Consider the following 19,236-nt stretch of genomic DNA (forward strand, 5'->3'; position numbering starts at 1 on the left):
TATTCCTGGACGCGGTGAAGTCTATGTTTGGAGAAACTCCTAATTTCTCAAGCACACCGTCTGTGCAGGGCACAGGACCTGCTCAGTTTCGCCCCCTGCAGGTGGCCCTGCCCACGTTCCTGCCCCTCCCCACCAAGCGCTACTCTAGTTTCCTTCATGGTGGGGTTCACCTAGTGTCTCTCTGTCCCCCTACATCTCAGGTTCGGGAGGTTCTTTGCTCTCTGTACCCTCAGCCCCTGGCACTCGGAAGGTACCTGGTAGATAAACAGTCATTTACAGTAGGGGGGTGTCCCCACGCCGCGGGAAGCGGGCGCTCGGGGGAGGTGGGAGGGGTCCCGAGGAGGTTCTCAGAGCAGAGAGTGACCAGCAGTCCTGCTGTCTGTGTTTCAGGGCTTTGGAAAAAGAGGCGGTGCAGGGCCAGCTGGTCCCCAAGCATGCTCTCCTTCTTCTCAGAGAGGGTGGACAGGAGGGGAGGATGTCTGTGAGGAGATGGCAGAGACCTGAGGGTGGATCAGGCACCTGGGCAGGGGCTCCATGGGGATGCATCAGGCACCTGGGGGAAGGGCTGCGTGGGGACACGTCAGGCACCTCGGTGGCCTCCGTGGAGCTATAACACGCACCTGGGCGGCCTCCTCGGGGATAAAAGAGCTCACAAGCTGCTCCCGGTGCTGGTACCCGGTCGGTTAGGAGCTGCAGCCCAGCGTGTTAGGAGCTATTTTATCCCCATTTTACAGGCGTGGAAGCTGCAGATAAATAACTTGCCTGGCCTCATGGCTTAGTGGTGGTGGAGCTGGACTTGAACCCAGGGTGCGGCAGGTGTCCTGCCCACCCCTGTTGCTCCCTCTGCCTGTCCCCCTGCAGCAGGAGCCCCACGCGGGCCTCAGCCATCCCCTCTCCCCCCCGGGGGTCCTGCGCTCCAGGAAGTGGGGCCTGTGGGGGGGTCTCACTGGGGCCCAGGCGGGCCGGTGGTGTGGAACCCCTGCGTGCGGTTGTGGGTGTTAGTGTTTTCCTGTGATAACGGCTCATAGCTCATGTCACATCTCAGAGAGCTCGGTGACCCACCTGAGCCCAAATCCTCCATTTTTTTTTTTGTTTTGTTTTTTTGTGTTTTTTTTTGCGGTACGCGGGCCTCTCACTGCTGTGGCCTCTCCCGTTGCGGAGCACAGGCTCCGGACGCGCAGGCTCAGCGGCCATGGCTCACGGGCCTAGCCGCTCCGCAGCATGTGGGATCTTCCCGGACTGGGGCACGAACCCATGTCCCCTGCATCGACAGGCGGACTCTCAACCACTGTGCCACCAGGGAAGCCCCCAAATCCTCCACCTTAATCTGGGTGCTCGGCCTGCGGCCTGGGCCGCCTTCCTGGCGTGTTTGGTGTGTGTGTATAGAGCGCCTGCCCTGGGAAGAGCCGGCGGGGCTCCCCGGAGAGTGTGAGACAGAGGCTGCTGCCTGGGGTGAAGCTGGGAGCTTGACCATGGGGCAGATTTTCAGCAACAAGATCGTTGGTCCTCAAAAAACATAACATAAGAAAGAAAACGATTGTTGGTCCTGAAATAAGAATCACCTGTGAGCTTTTAAAATCCTCTGCTGCTCAGGTCTTGCCTCTGACCCACTGAATCGTTGTCTCTGGGTGGACTGGGTGTCAGTTACTAGTTTTCAAGGTCCTGCAGGTGGTTCTAACAGGACAACCTGGGTTCTTGATCTCGAGTGGCATCTGAGTCACCTGGAGGGCGTTACAGCCCCGGTGGTCCGCCCACCCCCAGAGTTGGGCCCGGGGGAGCCCAAGAATCTGCATCTCATCAAGGTCCCAAGTGACGCTGATGCTGCCGGAGAGCTGCAGCACAGAGCAGCCATGGCCACCCGTGTCCATTGCGGCCCCCCAGGTCCTCCGCCTGGTCACGGGCTAGACTATCGCGGCTTCTGATGTGGCGTACTTGACGCAGCGCCTGCCACGCGCCCTGCACGATCCTGAGGTGCTGTGCAAGTGTGAATGCTCTTGCTCTCCACGAGCATCCCATGGGGTGGGTATTGTCACTGTCACTCATCACAGCAGGGGACACGGAGACCCAGCAAAGTTAGGTGACTCGGGCCAGCTCTGAGGGCAGTGCAGTGTCGGTCTGACCCCAGCTCCTGGCTCTTCACCCCAACGCTGTTCTCCTCTTCTGTGGCTCCGAGAGAGAAGTAACTTTGACCCCCATTTTGCAGATAGGGAAGTAGAGGCTCGGGTCAGGTCACCTGTCCAGGATCCGAGCTCAGACCTGCCTGACTTCCGGCCACTCTGGTCAAGGACCCTCTCCCGTGAGGGGGCTCCCTCGATTCTTCCTCCCATCCCTGCCCTGTACCCCTTGCTGCCCCACCTCACAGTTACGTCCATGAACCCCTGACCTGTGAGAGGCCAGCCCTGCGGGCCTCGGGCAGCTGAGCCTCAGTGCCTGCTGGGTGACCAGAGAGGGGAGCACGGGTCCGGGAAGGGTGCTCCCCGGATGGCGGGATTGGGAACCCTGCGTTCTATTCCTGTCTCCCCTGTTCAGGCCCAGAGGGAGGGGCATGAAGGGTGAACAAGGGTGGTCCCTGCTCACTGAGGCCCGACAGGGTATGGGGCTGAAACTTGGAAGCTGGAGTCAGGGATGCCCGGGTCTCCAGAGCCTGCACCTTGAAACCATTCACACCACAGAGAAGACAGTGCTTGTTGTCAGTGGCGTCCGAAGCAGCAGCCGGCCTCCCCTGCGCGAAACCCAGGGTTCTCCTGACGCCCGGGGCCAGCTCCTGGGTGTCGGGTGCAGAGCTGCGTCCTGAAGGGACCCTCCTTCAGGATGAGTCATCCTGCTATTCTGAGTGAGGACCCCCGGTCCAGAGGGACCTGGTGTAGTTGGAACTGCAGGCTGTGTTCTTCGATGCTGACCCCTCTGTTTTTCGGTGGGCAGTGGGCCTGGGAATCTGGCACACGGCGGGGGTCCTAGCTGAGCCGCCTCCGTCAGGGCTTTGGGCAAGTGACTTAACCGTGTCGCGCCTGTTTTTCTGCCTGTAAAATGGGTACAGCGTCTCCCTCATGGGCTCTCTGTGGGAACTGACTGGCTTGGACCTGCCATGAGCACTTGGCAGGGGGGAGAGGAGCCTCTGCCATCCCCAGGAGGTCAGGGCGACAGGCGAGCAGAGGGGGTCTCCTCAGGGAGTGCAGCTCAGAGGGGGCCAGGCTCCCAGGGGAGAGGACGCTGACTCGGGGTCTACAGACCAGCCACTTCTCTGACTCATCCTCGATGTGCACGCGTCAGCCGACGGTGCCAGGTGTGGGCCTCTCCTCTGGTGGGGAACAGGGGGCATTGGGGCTGGCCCGCACATCCCCGTGGCTCCTTCCAGTTCTGGGGACAGCTGAGTGGGGAGGTTCAGATCTTCGCCCCTTCCTGCCGTGTGGCCTTGGACAAGTCGCCTTACCTCTCTGAGCCCCCTGTTGTGATGACAGCTCCTGGCCCTCCGTGGATGGTGAGAGCTCAGCAGATGTCAGCCGATGGTGTCCCTGGACACCGTGGCCGTGGCTTCTGACTGGGCTGCCCTGGAAGGTTTTCCGGGTGGCCTGCAACTGAGAAGGCAGCCAGTGTGGGGAAATTCTCAAGGTAAACTTAACAGGGTTCATTCTTCGGAAATTAGGTCCATCTCTTTTCTTTTTTTTTTTTTTTCTGATGTGGAAAAGACCTTCCCTTTATTCATAATCACCAAAACTTAAGCAACAAAGATGCTCTGGAGTAGGAGTGGATGACACAGTATGGTTCAGGTCCACAGAAGACGCGGAGGCCTTAAGTGCGTACGACAGTCAGAGAAGCCAGCCTGAAAAGGCTTCATACCGTATGAGTCCAACTCTGTGACTTTCTGGAGAAAGCAGAACGATGGAGACAGTCAAAGAACACTGGTTGCCAGGGGTTGGGGGAAGGAAGGATGAATAGGTGGAGTGCAGAGGATTTTTAGGGCAGTGAAACTATTCTGTGTGACACGGTAATGGTAGGTTCAGGTCGTTACGTTTGTCCAAAATCACAGGATGGGCGACACCAGGAGTGATGATGTATCAGTATTGGCTGATCGACTGTAACAGATGCACCGCACTCATGTGTGTCTGTACTTGCACTCAATTTTTCTGTGAACCTAAAGCTATAACGTCTAAACTTAAAAAAACAAAACAAAACAACCCCGCTAAACCTTCCCAGGATGAACGGGTGAGGAAAGCAGAAGGAGCAATGCTGGCGTGAAGTCGGCCAGGTGGGCACGGCCTAGGGTGCTGGTTGAGCTTGTTTCTTGAGTCTGGTCCTTCCCCAGCCATTGGGGACCCCCTGCCCGCACCGTGGAGGTGGGCACACCTGGGTGGCTCCCTGGTTTGAGGCCAGCCGCGCCTGAATCCCCTCCCCTCTGGGCAGCACAAGGATGAACGTGGGGCCCGTGTTTGCTGGTCTCCGTGGTGTCTATTTTTGCTCTCGACCCCTCCCGGCCTTGGGGTGGCTTCCTGGCTGGTGACCTGGTCTCAGCGTGGCAATGGCCATCGTCTGCATGCGATGCTCATGGCCTCTCCGGTCACTTTCCTGCCTCCAGTCTGACATGTCTGATGCCTTCTCAGGGAAGCTTGCCCCCTCCGTCCCCCCAAGAAGGCCACCGACCTGCCACTTGGGCCCCCTTTCTGGCTTTCCCACCAACCTGCTAAACACTCGGGCTGGGCACCTACCAGGCCAGTGTCCTCTGTGAGGAGCAGGGCTTTCCCCCAACACCCAGGTTCGGATCCCGGCCCCCATGAGGCACAAATCCTGAGTCTTAGTTTCTACAGCTGGAAAAGCAAGCATAACGTCACTATTGTGAGACTTTTCTCATGAAAGTCTTTCTTCCCATCCCTCTTGAAAAATTTTAATTTTTATCAAGATGATGTGCCCACAGTTTAAGATGTCAATTAATGCTAAAAACAGCAGTGTTTAGAATAAAGCCCCCTCCCTCTACTGCTTCCAGAACTACAACTTTAAACTCCTTCAGCTGTGTCTCCAGACACTTAACTCCAAGTTTCTACATCTGTACTTACTGCTTTCTTGGTTTACGATCACTTTTAGCTGTTATGTACTGACTCCCTACTATGGTAGGTGAAGATTCTGTCTTTTAGAACCACCTTTCTCTTCCCTTTCTTAACCATTCCAGCATTGTTAGGTCAATTCTATTAAATCCATAGCTCTCATTATTAAAAGACTGGGGTATTGAGGCAAGCAATGCACTGATTCTGTATACACGCATGTATTGATACTTTTCACGTGCAGCTTGAGTTAGTAATCGCCTCATTTTTTCAAATACATAGTTTTCTTTAAAACAGTGGTTAATTCGTTGCTCAACTTCCAAATGCCCAGAAAAATATCTCTCAATGCTGCGTTTTGCATGAAACATCCACCAGATTCTCTCTCTATATATACAGTATATACACGTTTTTTAGATTTATATATTTTCCTTCAGTGTTTGCTGGAAGATATATACAGTTGACCCTTGATCGGTGTTGGGATTAGGGGCTCCGACCCTCCACACATTTGAAAATCCATGTGTAATTGATAGTCAGCCCTGAGTATGTGCGGTTCTACTGTATCTGTGGATACATCTGTGGATTCAACCATGAGTCATGTAGTACTGTAGTCTTTACTATGGAAAAAATCCATGTATAAGCGGACCCTCACAGTTCAAGTCCGTGGCATTTTTGTGTAAACATATATAACATTGCTCCTGGAAATTCCCTTCGCCACGTCATGTTTGTTGGACAACCCCCCCCACCGCCATGTCTTTCCTCTTCTGTGATTTTCTCCCTCATTTTGGTGGAGTACATCCTGCAGTAGCTTCCTGAGAAAGGATGCATGGAAGATAGATAGTTTTTGTGGCTTAATGACTTGATAAGTTGGTTGTATATGTAATTCTAGATTGAAAATCATTTTTGTTCAGAATTTGGGTGGGGGTCATTTCCCACTGAGGTCTAGGTCTCGGTGTTGCTGTCAAGAGGTCTCATGCCCTGCTGACTCTCAGTCCTTCGTGTGAAGTCTGTCTTCTCTGGAAGCATTTGGGATGTTTGCTCACTGAGGTTCTGAAGTTTCTCATGACTTTGTATGAGAATCTTTCCTCCGTCGTGCAGGGTGTCTGTGAGCCCCTTCAGCCTGGATGCTCACATCCTCCAATTCTTTCCCATCTTATATCTTTGGTAATTTTCCTTCCTTGCTTTCTGGAACTACTAATTTATAGATTTGGGGCCTTCTGGATGACTCATGAATGACTCTAATTTTCTTCTCACTATTTCTCACTACTTTGCCCACCTCTTTTTGTTCTAGTTTCTGAAAGGTTTCCTTGGATTTATCTTCCAACTCACTTATCAAAATTTTTATTTTAGCCATCACATTTTTAACTTCCAGGAGCTCTTTTTCTCTGTTTCTTTTTTCTTTTTCCTTTTTAATTGCCTTTGATTCTTATTTTGAGGATACAGTACCTTATCTCTATGAGGATTTAATGTTTGGTATCTATGTCTTCCACACCCTGCATTTTTCATGATTCCCTCCAATTTTTTCTGCATTTACTTGTATGTTTTGGTCTCTTTCCTCTTGGAGGCTTTCTCCAAGTGTCTGATGACCCTGGGCTGTTCACTTATTGCAGTAAGGTACTAGAAAGCTGACCGAAAGCTCTGTGCAGGCTTCACTGCTGGCCTGATCCCGTTTCTCCAGAGAAATTCTCCCCGTCCTGCCTGGGTGTAGGAATTCCAGCCGCCAGCACCTGGGTGGGCCGGGGAAGCGGGCAGGGTCTCTGTTCAGAGTGAAGACTTCCTCCTAATAGTCCCGGGTCTGGTCCCATGCCTCCCCCCATGTTCCTCAGCTGCCTGGGTCCCCTGGGGCATGGTTTCCTGGTTCACGCAGAAACTTCCTGTGTCACGCAGGAGGGGAGAAGGCGCTCTTTTTAATTCGCGATTGATATGTTCTCGGCACCTGGCTTTCTATCTTTTCTCTAGATTTGTTCTCCTAACTTTTAGTTCTAATTTATGTAGTTTGTAGGTCGCCTGGCTAGAGACTGAGAATCCTGTACTAGTTTGCTAGGGCTGCTGTAACAGAATGTCACAGACGGGGGGCTTAACCAGCAGCTACTTATTCTCTAGCAGCTCTGGAGGCTGGGTTCAGGCTCTTCTGAGGCCTCTCTTCTGAGGCCTCTCTCCTTGGCTTGCAGACGGCCACCCTCTTGCTTCTTCTGCACATAGCTGTCCCTCTGAGTGCACTCCTGGTGTCACTTACAGGAACACCAGTCATACTGGATTAAGCCCCCCCTTCCCCCTGCCATGGTCTCATTTTTTAAAATATGGTAAAATACACGTAACATAAAACTTATTGGGGCTTCCCTGGTGGCACAGTGGTTGAGAGCCCGCCTGCCGATGCAGGGGACACGGGTTCGTGCCCCGGTCCGGGAAGATCCCACATGCCGCGGAGCGGCTGGGCCCGTGAGCCATGGCCGCTGAGCCTGTGCGTCCGGAGCCTGTGCTCCGCAACGGGAGAGGCCACAACAGTGAGAGGCCCGCGTACCGCAAAAACAAAACAAAACAGACAAACAAAACCTTATTATATTAACGTTTTTAAGTATGTGGCTGACTGATATTCAATATATTTATAATGTCGTACCACCACCATCACCACCATCCATCTCCAGAAAGCTTCCATCTTGTAAAGCTGTACCTCTCCACACCCGTTAAACAATAACCGCCCTGCCCCCCAGCACCCACCACTGTGCTTTCTGTCCGATTTTTAACTACTCTAAGAATCTCAAATGTAGAGTCATACAGTATCTATCGTTTTATGACTGACTTAATCTCACTTAGCATAAGGTCTTCAAGTTTCATCCAGGTTGTAGCCTGTGTCAGAATCTCCTCCCTTTTTTATTTTTAAATTTTTATTTATTTTATTTATTTTTATTTTTGGTTGCACTGGGTCTCCGTTGCTGCCTGCAGGCTCTCTCTAGTTGCGGCGAGCGGGGGCTACTCTTCGTTGTGGCGTGCGGGCTTCTCATTGAGGTGGCTTCTCTTGTTGAAGAGCACAGGCTCTAGGCACGCGGGCTTCAGTAGTTGTGGTGCACAGGTTTCAGTAGTTGTGGCTCCCGGGGTCCGGAGGTGTGGGTCGCGGGCTCTAGAGCGCAGGCTCTGTAGTTGTGGCACACGGGCTTAGCCGCTCTGTGGCATGTGGGATCTTCCCGGACCAGGGCTCGAACCCATGTCCCCTGCGTTGGCAGGTGGATTCTTAACCACTGCACCACCAGGGAAGCCCCCTCCTCCTTGCTAAGGCTGAGTGATATTCCATTGTGTGGATGGACTGCATTTGGTTTATCCATCATCTTTTGATGGGCACTTGGGTTGCTTCCACCTCTTGGCTATTTTGAGTAATGCTGCTGTGAACGTGGGTGTATACGCATCTTCTTGAGACCCTGCTTTCAGTTCATATGGGTACATACATGCCCAGAAGGAGCCATCAAGTGACAAATGGGTTCAGGGAAGGAGGGACGCGTGTATCGGGTGCCGGGGCCGAGGAGCAGCCGTCTTCTCCTTGCTCAGAGGGAAGAGGCCCAGCTGCTTCTGTCCACGGCTCCTGTCTCGTTTCTTTCTCTGCATCTTCGGGCAGGTAGTAGTCATGTGACCTTCACCTCCTCCCTCCTAGGAGTCCAATGGCATCACCTTGTCAGGGTCCCAGCGACCCAGGGGGAGAACATGCTGGCCAGGGGCAGAGTCTGACCAGGGCCTAGTCATCTGTGCCCCCAGGCCAAGCCAGGTCAGTCCAGTTGGGTGGGAGGTTTCTGGACGGGAAGACTTGGGCCGTGCCATCGGCACCTGGGTGTGTGAGCGCCGTGTAGGGTCAACCAGGAGAAGGGGTGGTTCAGCCACCTCCAGGCCTGAGCCCCTGTCTGCTGCGGGCTCCAAGCCGCTCCCAGGAAGAGCTCCCCCGTCCAGGGCTTGGCCTCTGGAGGTCACCGCATCTGGCCACACTGACCTGGCCCTCTCCTGGACGTATGGCAGAGGCTGCGTTGTCCCCAGGCTGGTCCCCTGGGCTCTGTGGTGAACGCGTTGGAATAATTTCAGCGGGCAGGCGGGGGCTTCAGAGGAAGAAAATAAAAGCGTGCGAGAGGCGTGCGGGGCCCTGGGGAGGCACGAGTGACTTGGCTAGAGCCAACTGTCCACACTGCCCAGGATGCCGGCTGCAGGGGTCGAGGCCCAGATCTCTGCTGGCTGAGGGGCGCGGGGTGGAGTCGGCTTTCGGACTTGGACCCGGTGGTGTCCTGAGCCAGACAGCGCTGGTGCCCACCGTGTGCCTGGAGCGATGGTCTCGGTGGCCCTCAGAGTGGGTCCCCGAGCACAGTGTTGGCTTCACTGGGGAGCTTGTCAGGAATGCAGAGGCTCTGGCCATGCCCACCCGGCTGGGTCAGGAGTTCGGGGCGTGTTAACTCGCCCTGCGATCAGGGACACTGCCGTCACCCAAGCCTGAGACCCGCCGGTGGTCACATCTCATTTGCTCTTCCCTACGAGCCTGGGTCGCTCCAGTTGGCATCTTACAGGCCATGTTTAGGGAGGTTGGGCCTCCCTAAGGCCCACTCAGATCTCCTGATCCTGAGTTCCGGGTGATGGGGACAGAGGGGTCGTCCCTCATCTTCATGGCGATGGGCACGTGAGGTGGCAGTGGAAGTGGCAGAGTCCCTGAGAGGGTCACCTGCGTGCAACCCTGCCCTCCCAAGCTTACCTGGAAAGAAGCAGGGGTGTCCCCTTGACGATCTGTCCGCATCTGGGCGTCTCCCTGAGAGGGGCAGCCATGGCTGCGGGGCCCGGGGTCTGCGGAGTGCAGAGTGCAGACAGGAAGTTGCCCCTGCCCTGGGGGCTGCACCGGCCCAGACAGACCCCACAGCACCGCAAGGGTGGTGCCCTGTCGGGCCGTGCGTAGTCTTCTCTTTGCGCAAGGCTGGCTTCTGTCTTTCCACATGCAAGCTGCTTGGGGTATAAAACAAAACAGTGGATTTAGTCTTTTGCAAATAACCAGCCGGATTCAATGGAACCACCATGGGGAATCAGGGCCTTGAATTCAACCTTTTGTCTGTTGCCCCAAACAAGAAAGCAAGAGGGGGAGGAGAAAAGACTCTGGCCCAGTGGAGGCCGGCCCAGAGCCTCCCTTTGGGAGAAGCTGTCTCCTCGCTGAGGGCCCGCGTTCTCTCTCCTGCTCTGCACCAGCCCTTTGCTCTCAAGCGGCGGGGCCCAGCTACCCCGGCAGGTCACGGCAGAGCTGATCTGGAGCGTGTTTCTCTAATAGCAACATCCATGTTTCTTACTGACTTCAGCTCTAAAATCAGAGGTGTGTTCCGACCGGGAGCAAAACTGCAAATACAATAAAAACTGCAAGCTGCAAGCAAGGACAGCGCGGCTGCCCTGTCACGCCATGTGCAGGAGGCCATGCCCACTGCTGTATGTGCCTGGGGGGTGGGTACAGTTATCACCCCCATTTCACAGGTGAATAAACTGAGATCTGAGAGGTGGAGTGAGGTCCCCCCGGTCGTGGGTGGGTGGAAAGGCCCAGCTCTGGACTCAGGGCTCCTTACTTCTGGCTCACACACTGCAGGCTCTACTCTCCCGAGGCTGCAGAACCGCCCGGCAGGCTGGCCCAGCAGGGCCCCGTTGGCTTCAGGAGTTTGTTTCAGAGCCCCGTGTCCCTCACTCTACTCTCAAAGCGCCTAGAACGGGTCCAGCTCATCTTCTGTCTTGCTTTGGGATTTGAAATTATATATTTCTCACTGCTTCCGTTCATTTTTGTGTACCAGTCATTAACCATCTTGTCTTCTGTAAGTGACCTGAAATTTCACGTAACGTACAACTAGCCATTTTAAAGTGAACAGTTCAGCGGGGATAGAACTCATTCACCACGTTGTGCAACCACCACTTCTGTCTGATTCCAGGCCGTCATCTTCGTCACCCCAAAAGGAAACCCCGACCCCGTTAGCAGTCACTCCTGTTCCCCCTGCCCCAGCCCCTGGCAGCCGCCAGCCTGCTCTCTGTCCCCACGGATCTATCTGTTGAGGACCTGGAGTGTTGTATGTATTTTAGAGCAAAGGCTGGCTGAGTCGCTGTTAGCTCCCTTTTCCTTACCATTCGCTCTTGTCTGGGCGCACCCTGCGTGCACATTTCTGACCCTCCCCAGCCTCTGCTAATCTGTTCGGGGACCCCTGGAGTCACGGAATTGAGGAGTAATACGCCGAGCAGTTCTTTTCGCTGATGTGGAAACCGACTCAGAGGCCGTGGTTGGTTCTGGTTACTCAGGTCTGCAGGGGCACCGTGTCGAGGCTTGTGGAAGGCCAGGGTGGCAGGACCCGGGAGCTCGGAGTGGGAGGGAGGCTCCAGCCCCCGCGTGGGACCCTTGTGCTGCCTGCTCCGTCTCTCAGAGAAAGCTGGTGTTTGCCTTTGTCTCCGTTTATGTGATAGACTCTGCGTTTGCGTCTGGAAGGTGGGAACGATGCTGTCCAGCCTGTAGAGACGTGGGGTGGATTCCGTGATTGGGCAGGGTGGCCCGCTTCCCAACACCTCCCCATTATCCCCCCTTTATCTGAGGGAGGGAATGTGGGCACTCATTTTCTCAGGGGTGGGGTCCGCTGCACCACGCGGGATGCCAGCTGTTGCTCCCAGTCTGGCACCCTCGGGACGCGGTGGGCAGGAGCTCACTGGGTGCAGAGCCCGGGTATGACCGTGAGCCCTGGGTTTGAATCCCTCTGCTTTGGCTGCCTGGCCCCTCTCTGAGCCTCAGTTTCCTCATCTGGGAGGTAAAATGCTGTTCACCCCTAAGGGTTGTTTTTTGTTGTTGTTGTTTAAAATTACTTATTTCTTTTTGGCTGTGTTGGGTCTTCATTGCTGCGCACGGGCTTTCTCTAGTTGCGGCGAGCGGGGGCTACTCTTCGTTGCGGTGCACGGGCTTCTCGTTGCGGTGGCTGCTCTTGTTGTGGAACACGGGCTCTACACGTGTGGGCTTCAGTAGTTGTGGCATGCAGGCTCAGTAGTTGTGGCACGTGGGCTCAGTAGTTGTGGCTCGTGGGCTCTAGAGCACAGGCTCAGTAGTTGTGGCACACGGGCTTAGTTGCTCCGCGGCATGTGAGATCGTCCCGGACCAGGGCTCGAACCCGTGTCCCCCGCATTGGCAGGCGGATTCTTAACCCCTGCGCCACCAGGGAAGTCCTATCCCGAAGGTTTTGCTGATGATGATGAATATTAGTTACCGTTAACTGAGCATTAATGACCTCCCCGCACTTTACACCGATTACATGGATTACCGCGTTTAAGCAGCACAGCCACCGTCCCCGTTTTACAGATGAGGAAACCGAGGCACAGAGAGTTAAAGCAGACATTCCCAAGGGCACAGATCCAGAAGGAGTGGAGCTTGGATTTGACCCTGTGTCTGCTCCACTCCTGACTCCTCCCTGTGCCCCCATATCCACGGCCTCCACAAGGCTGTCTGTGCAGCTCCTGTGCGTCCTTAGCTGACAGCCCAGCCTGCCTTGAAGGGATGCAGGGGTGCTGGCAGGGAGGTGGGCCGAGTCTCTTCATGTAGGAGCGTCCTCAGCTTTGGTCGGGGGGGCACCAGTGGAGCCCAGGGTGACATCGTGGCAGGTCCCAGCTGGGGCACCTGGATTCCTTCAGCAAATAAACATGGGACACCAGTTAAACTTGAGTTTCAGACCATGAGTCAGATCATTTCTAGTATGAGTATGTCCCGTGTAATATGTCTAAAAATTACTTGTTCATGTGATATTCAGATTGAACTGGGCGTCCTGTGTTTTATCTGACAGCCCTGTCGCCAGCCCACAAGTGGCCGTGGCAGTAAGCTGGGGGTGAGAGGTCCCTGCAACAGCAGCCTACGCCCAGCTTGCACTGGCCACAGGGAGACCACTGTCCAGGCAGACGGGTCTGGCCTTAAAGGGCCAGCTTCCCGCAGGCCACCCACCCCAGGCAGGGGAGGGGCCGTCCAGGACCAAGAGGCTAGTCTAGGTTCCTTCTCACAACCCCAGGTGCAAGCCCTGAGTCTCTGCCCCAGCGTGGGCAGCTGCAGGCTGAGGTAAGAAAAGCTGTAGGTTGGGGCGGGCTTGGGAGGAGGGAAGAGGGTGGGGAGCCGCACCCTGTGGAGTGTCATTTAATTTGCATAACTACCTATGGCAGGAGAAATTTAGACCCATCCCATGGGAGTCACACAGCCTATAAGTAGAGCAAGAATATGGGCCCAGTGCTGCTGAGTTTACTTTATTATGTAAAATAGATAGATAACTGGGCTTCCCTGCTGGCGCAGTGGTTAAGAATCCGCCTGCCAACGCAGGGGACACGGGTTCGAGCCCTGGTCTGGGAGGATCCCACATGCCGCGGAGCAGCTAAGCCCGTGTACCACAACTACTGAGCCCGCGTGGCACAACTACTGAAGCCCGTGCTCCTAGAGCCCATGCTCCGCGACAAGAGAAGCCACCGCAGTGAGAAGCCCGCGCACCGCAACGAAGAGTAGCCCCCGCTCGCCACAACTAGAGAAAGCCCGCGTGCGGCAACGAAGACCCAATGCAGCCAAAAATAAAATAAAATAAATTTTATTTTTTTAAAAAAGATACATAGATAACATAAAACTTGCCACTTGAACCATTTTTCGGTGCACTGTTCAGTGGCATTAGTCATACTCAGAATGTCATACAACCACCACCTCTATCTATTTTCAAGACTTTCACGTCACTGCAGACGGAAACTCTGTACCCATTAAGCAATAATTCCCTGCTCCCCTCCCCCCGCCCCATCCCCACCATCTACTTTCGGTGTCTCTGAGTTTGACTCCTAGGTATCTCATATAAGTGAAATCAAATAGTGTGTGTCCTTTTGTGACTGGTTTATTTCACCTAGCAGAGTGTCCTCAAGGTTCGTCCACATCGTAGCAAATAGCGGAGCTGCCCGTCCGTCCTTTTGAAGGCTGAATAACGTTTCATTGTTTGCATGGACCACGTTGTCTTTGGCTGTTGTGAATAATGCTGCTGTGCGTGTGGGTGTGCAATGTTGATTCTTTTGGAGATACCAGGCCTGCCAGTTTTCATGCCTTAAGGTGTCCTTGCTGAGTGGTCTTCCCAACTCTTCTTGGATGCCTCCAGCAATGGGGATCTCACTGTCTTCCAAGGCAGCCTCGTCAGTAGCCAGTTTGTAGCCTGGATCTGTGTCCTTGTAGCTGCCCCTTATGGGCCAGGAGCCCTGTTTGGAGCTGCTCACCCAGGATGTGTTTCTTCCTTCTTCTCTTCCACCCGCCTCCGTGTCTTCCCACGTTGGGCCTTCTGCCCACATGGCCTGGGGAGCCCTGCAGGTCACTGCTGACTGCCTCAGCCTCTTACTCCTCCCACTGCCCTCCCCGACCTCTAAGAGAGAGAGAACAAAATCCAACCGTGAGAAGCAGGAGGGAAGGGTCTTTAAAAACACTATCAGTGGCAGGAATCATAAAAGCACCTGTGGTCTGATGGTCTGTCTACCTCGATGTAAACCTCACCGAGCTGCCCCAAGACAGGGCAGACCGTGGCGGCTGCGTTGCCCTCCCGCACTCAAGCTCACCCTCTCCTGTGTCTCCGCAGGGACCTACCAGGGCCAGTGGGTCGGCGGCATGCGTCAGGGCTATGGCGTGCGGCAGAGCGTCCCCTACGGCATGGCAGCAGTCATCCGCTCGCCCCTGAGGACCTCCATCAACTCCCTGCGCAGCGAGCACACCAACGGCGCCGCGCTGCACCCCGACGCCTGCCCCGCCGTGGCCAGTAGCCCAGCCGTGTCCCGGGGGGGCTTCGTGCTCGTGGTGCACAGCGACTCTGAGATCCTCAAGAGCAAGAAGAAGGGGCTGTTCCGGCGCTCGCTGCTGAGCGGGCTGAAGCTGCGCAAGTCGGAGTCCAAGAGCAGCCTGGCCAGCCAGCGCAGCAAGCAGAGCTCCTTCCGCAGCGAGGCCGGCATGAGCACCGTCAGCTCCACGGCCAGTGACATCCACTCCACCATCAGCCTGGGCGAGGGCGAGGCCGAGCTGTCAGCCATCGAGGACGACACCGACGCCACCACCACCGAGACCTACGTGGGCGAGTGGAAGAGTGACAAGCGCTCGGGCTTCGGCGTGAGCCAGCGCTCGGACGGGCTCAAGTACGAGGGCGAGTGGGCTGGCAACCGGCGGCACGGCTACGGCTGCATGACCTTCCCCGACGGCACCAAGGAGGAGGGCAAGTACAAGCAGAACATCCTCGTGAGCGGCAAGCGCAAGAACCTCATCCCGCTGCGTGCCAGCAAGATCCGCGAGAAGGTGGACCGGGCCGTGGAGGCGGCCGAGCGGGCGGCCACCATCGCCAAGCAGAAGGCGGAGATCGCGGCCTCCAGGTAGGAGGGCAGGGGGTGGCGTGGGGAGGCGCGGGGTGGTTCTGCGTCACGGGGCCTGGTTTGCTCGGTGGTGCTGCCCAGGTTGAGGGCTACACTGGCGTTTCTCAGACTGTGCCCTGTGGAGCCCTGGGGTTCCTCAGAGGTTCCCAGAGGCGCAGCAAGGAAATGGTTGATCGGAGGGGTTTCTGGGTCTTACAGCCTCCCCTCAAAGGGAGCAGACCTCCCTTCCTCTCTTTTACTTGTTCTATGTGCTGGTGTTTAATGTAAAACATCGATGGATAAAGACGGTGGCCGGTCTGCTTGGTAACATGCATAGGACGGCTGTGGAGTGCCCACTGCTGCAGGGATGTGGAGCCACCCCAGCCGGAGGCCCAGATTCCCCATGGGCCCTGGATTCGGCACCAGCTGGACAGACCGGCTGTGGGCACTGGCCTGGGGCTCACTTGAGGCTTGGCGCTGTAGGCCAATAGCTGTTCTGAATGGGATGCAGGACTTACTGCATTTAGGGTTCAGCGGGGCCACCAGGCCCTAAGCGGTGGGTCCGGAGCTGACCATTGGCGGGCTCCGTGTTGGACGTTGAGGTGTCTTTGGTGTTGGTACAGGGGTGGGGGCTTCAGAGCTGGAAGAAGGGGCCCTGGGTCCCCCTGGGAAGCACCGAGGTAAGTGTGTGAGCCTGGGTCTGCCCCGCTCGGCTGTGGGCAGCAGAAACCTCCAGCCACAGCTTGAAGGAAGCTGCCCTATCGCAAGCCAAGGCCCCCAGGTGGCCATGCTCCTGGGCTCTAAGGAAACAGTTCCTGACTTGAGTTCATCGAGAGCTTCCCACCGCTGTCCCCTTTCCTGGGTCCGGGTAAGGCCCTCGGGTCCGCCCTGAGAGTCGTGGGGCCTGGGACGGGGATCTGGGGTTGCTTTAAATGCCTTAGGCTGCCCGGGCAGGAGGTGTTCTGGAGGACAGACGCTGAGTCTTTCTGGATGATTCTGTATTCCCGGCCAGCGGCAGGCCTGGAGTTATTCCAGGGAGACGCCCAGCTCAGTTACAGTTCAGGCCTTCCCAGCCTTGTCACTAATAAAACTTTAGCTCGTTCGGTTCTGGTCTCCAGTGACCTGTGATCCACACTGAAAGAACAGAAAAGGTGGCTGTGGGTTGTTGGCAGACTATCTGCGGCTCCCATCTGAGGTCTTGGAAATGAAACCCATTCCAAGAAGCTGAAGGGAGATGGAATCACTACCTTGAATGTCGGGGTCCCGCACCGCTCTGTTCACCCCTTCCTACGCCCCCAGAAGTGTTCAGGCCGCAAGAACAGAAGCAGCATTTGTGACCACTCATCTGGTATTTTAAGATCAAATTTGGTTCCATAGTTACTTTTTCCATTATACATGTAACACTTGCTCAGGATGGAAAAGGCAGGGAGCCGCAGCCTGAGGGCGGGTCTCACGCGTCACCCAGAGACGACTCCATCTGGCGTTTGGCGTATTTCCTTCCTTCCAGTAGTTCATCTGTTTGTCACCTTTGTGTTTGGTTGCCTCATTGACCTCAGTGGACCCAAGACACTTTCCAGGGCAGGGGGACAGTGTCGTCAGAAATTGAGGTGCCTGTGAGGCCGAAGCCCTAGGATTTCATGGACAGTATTCCCCGGAACTGACTTTAAAGTCCGACACCCAGGCGAATTTCTTGAGACTGGGGACGTGGCACACATCTGCGGGAGGTGTTTTCTGACACCTCCCATGGAAACTGCGGGGGGCTGGTCTTCATGAAGGAGTCCGTGGAGGTGGTGGTGGTGTGGGTGGAGCTCAGAGCCAGCTCCCTAAGCCCCACCTGGGACAGGCTTCCCACCTCTCACCTGTGAGATGAGAGCGGCAGCTGCCTGCCTGCCGCAGAGGCCTGGGAACTTCCCTGACAACGGCTCCGTGTATCGGGTGCTGGCTCGCTGAGACGTCCAGCCTGGGCCCATCACTGCTGAGCAGCCCGGGGGAGGTGCTCGCTCCCTCTGGGCCACAGGTTCCTTGCGGAAGGATGGGATGGAGCAACATGCAGTGCCCTCAGCGTGTGTGGGGCCTGGCGTGCGCTGCCGTCACCCTCCCAGGCGTCCCCTGAGTTGGGCTGGCCCCTCCCCTCCCGCCCCAGGCCTTGTGGGGAGGTGGGTGTGAATGCACACCCATGGTGTGATCTCAGCCTTGCGGCTTTGTGGTGCCCGGGGTCACCCCTCGGAGGTGGGAGGGGACAGTGTCCTCGGTCACCACGACAGGATTGAGGACGAGCCTCCGTCCCAGGCTGTGGTGGGAGCTGCACTTGCCGTGTTTCTCGATGAGCTTAGATTTGAAAAAAAAGAAAGAAGAGAAAAGGAGGAGAAGGACCAGTGGCGGCTGTCCTGGAGAGTGAAGCCAGCGGATGCGGGCGGGTCGGTGCCCACCCTCCACCGCAGTGTGACAGTGGCCACGGCAGCCGCCTGGGGCTGTGGGGCGGCCGGGTTCTGGCCAGGCACGGGGAGCTGCGTCCTCGGGCCCCAGCCGGGCTCGGTCGCTAAGCCGAGTCAGTGAGAAACGGTTTGGTGTGTCCTCGTCGTAATGCCTGGGACCTTCCCTGGAGGGCGCCTGCAGTGAGGACAGGGGCGCGGGCTTTCCTGGGAAACGGGGGTGGCACGGAGCTCGGGGTCTGAGAGGGGGTCCCGTTACGTCCGTTTCAGGGCGGACCGCACCTGTAGCTTCTAAGGGCTGGGCCCTGGCCCCGCCACTGAGATGGGTTCCCAGCATGGTTTCCAGCATCCCTGCCCCCAGTGTGCGCTGGGATCACCTGGGGGCAGACGCACAGGCGGCCTACCCCAGAGATGCTGAGCTCCTTGCTGGGGCTGCCACCTGGGCTTCAGAGCCCTTCGAAAGCCCTCCAGGTGATTCTCAGGTGCCCTCGGCACCCTCAGGAGGTGTATAACATGCAGATGGCCGGGCCCCACCCCCAGAGCTTCTGCCTCAGCAGATCTGGGTGGGGCCTGAGAACCTGCATTCCCGAGGAGCTCCCGGGATGCTGGTCGGGCAGGCCTGCCGCTCTTGTATCTCCCAGGAGGCCCCAGGGAAGAGGAGACGTGCGCAGACATGCCTGTGAGCAAAGGCGGGAGGTGGAGGAGGTCCCTGCCCCGTCAGGGTCAAAGTGGGAGCCGGGGCTGAGGGGAAGGTGTGCCAGGCAGGTCGGTCTGGGCGAGGCAGACGGCATCAGAGGCCCTGCCGTGCCCCAGCTATGACTTCTCAGCGTCGTGTCTGCGCAGGAGCTCGTTTTGAATGATTGAGTGAATAACTGCTCAGGCCCCACCCCCTCACGTTGTCAGGGGCCCCGGCCACCTCCTTTGGTTCTGGGTCCTGGACGTGTGGCCCTGGCCACGGTGGGGCAGGGGACCACCAGGCCAGGCTCCCGAGAGGGCTGAGGGTCCTTTCTTGCCTCTCGGTGCCCGCAGATTCTCCAGGGTGCGAGGCAACCCCGCCCCCCACCCCAGGGTCCAGCAAGGCAGCGTCTGCTGGTAAAGTTCACGGGAGAGAACTGCGAGTTTCTGTGGGTTTAGTCTGTCTCGGGGCCGGGCCCGCCCTCCCGCAAACACGGGCCAGTCCTGATCCGGCCACGCTGCTGCGCCTCGCGGGTCCCCTGGCTCCACGGAGGGGAGGAGAGGGAAATCCCCCGCCCCAGGGTCCTGCGTTGTGGGGATTATGTGGCAACTCGCTGCCCCACCTGGACACCCTGCAGGTACCAGGTTCGCGCCTCAACGTGCCCTTTCAGAGGGGCAGGGGCTGGATGGTGGAACAGACGCTCGTGTACCCCCCCACCCCACCCCGCCTCTTGGCCTTGGTGCCCTCAGGT

At 56.7% G+C, this 19,236-nt stretch overlaps 1 protein-coding gene across 2 annotated transcripts in view; it reads left to right on the plus strand.

Moving 5' to 3' along the window:
• Window positions 1–19,236, plus strand: part of JPH3 (junctophilin 3) — a 152,134-nt gene that overhangs the window by 91,412 nt on the left and 41,486 nt on the right. For both annotated transcript variants that reach the window (XM_024735531.1, XM_024735530.1), the window contains exon 2: window positions 14,621–15,398. In XM_024735531.1, coding sequence (XP_024591299.1) covers window positions 14,650–15,398 — 749 coding nt within the window. In that variant the 5' untranslated portion in view covers window positions 14,621–14,649. The remainder of the gene's footprint in view (window positions 1–14,620; window positions 15,399–19,236) is intronic.

The sequence above is a fragment of the Neophocaena asiaeorientalis genome, unplaced genomic scaffold (assembly GCF_003031525.2).
Source record: "Neophocaena asiaeorientalis asiaeorientalis breed wild unplaced genomic scaffold, Neophocaena_asiaeorientalis_V1.1 scaffold40, whole genome shotgun sequence".
Lineage (NCBI taxonomy): Eukaryota > Metazoa > Chordata > Mammalia > Artiodactyla > Phocoenidae > Neophocaena > Neophocaena asiaeorientalis.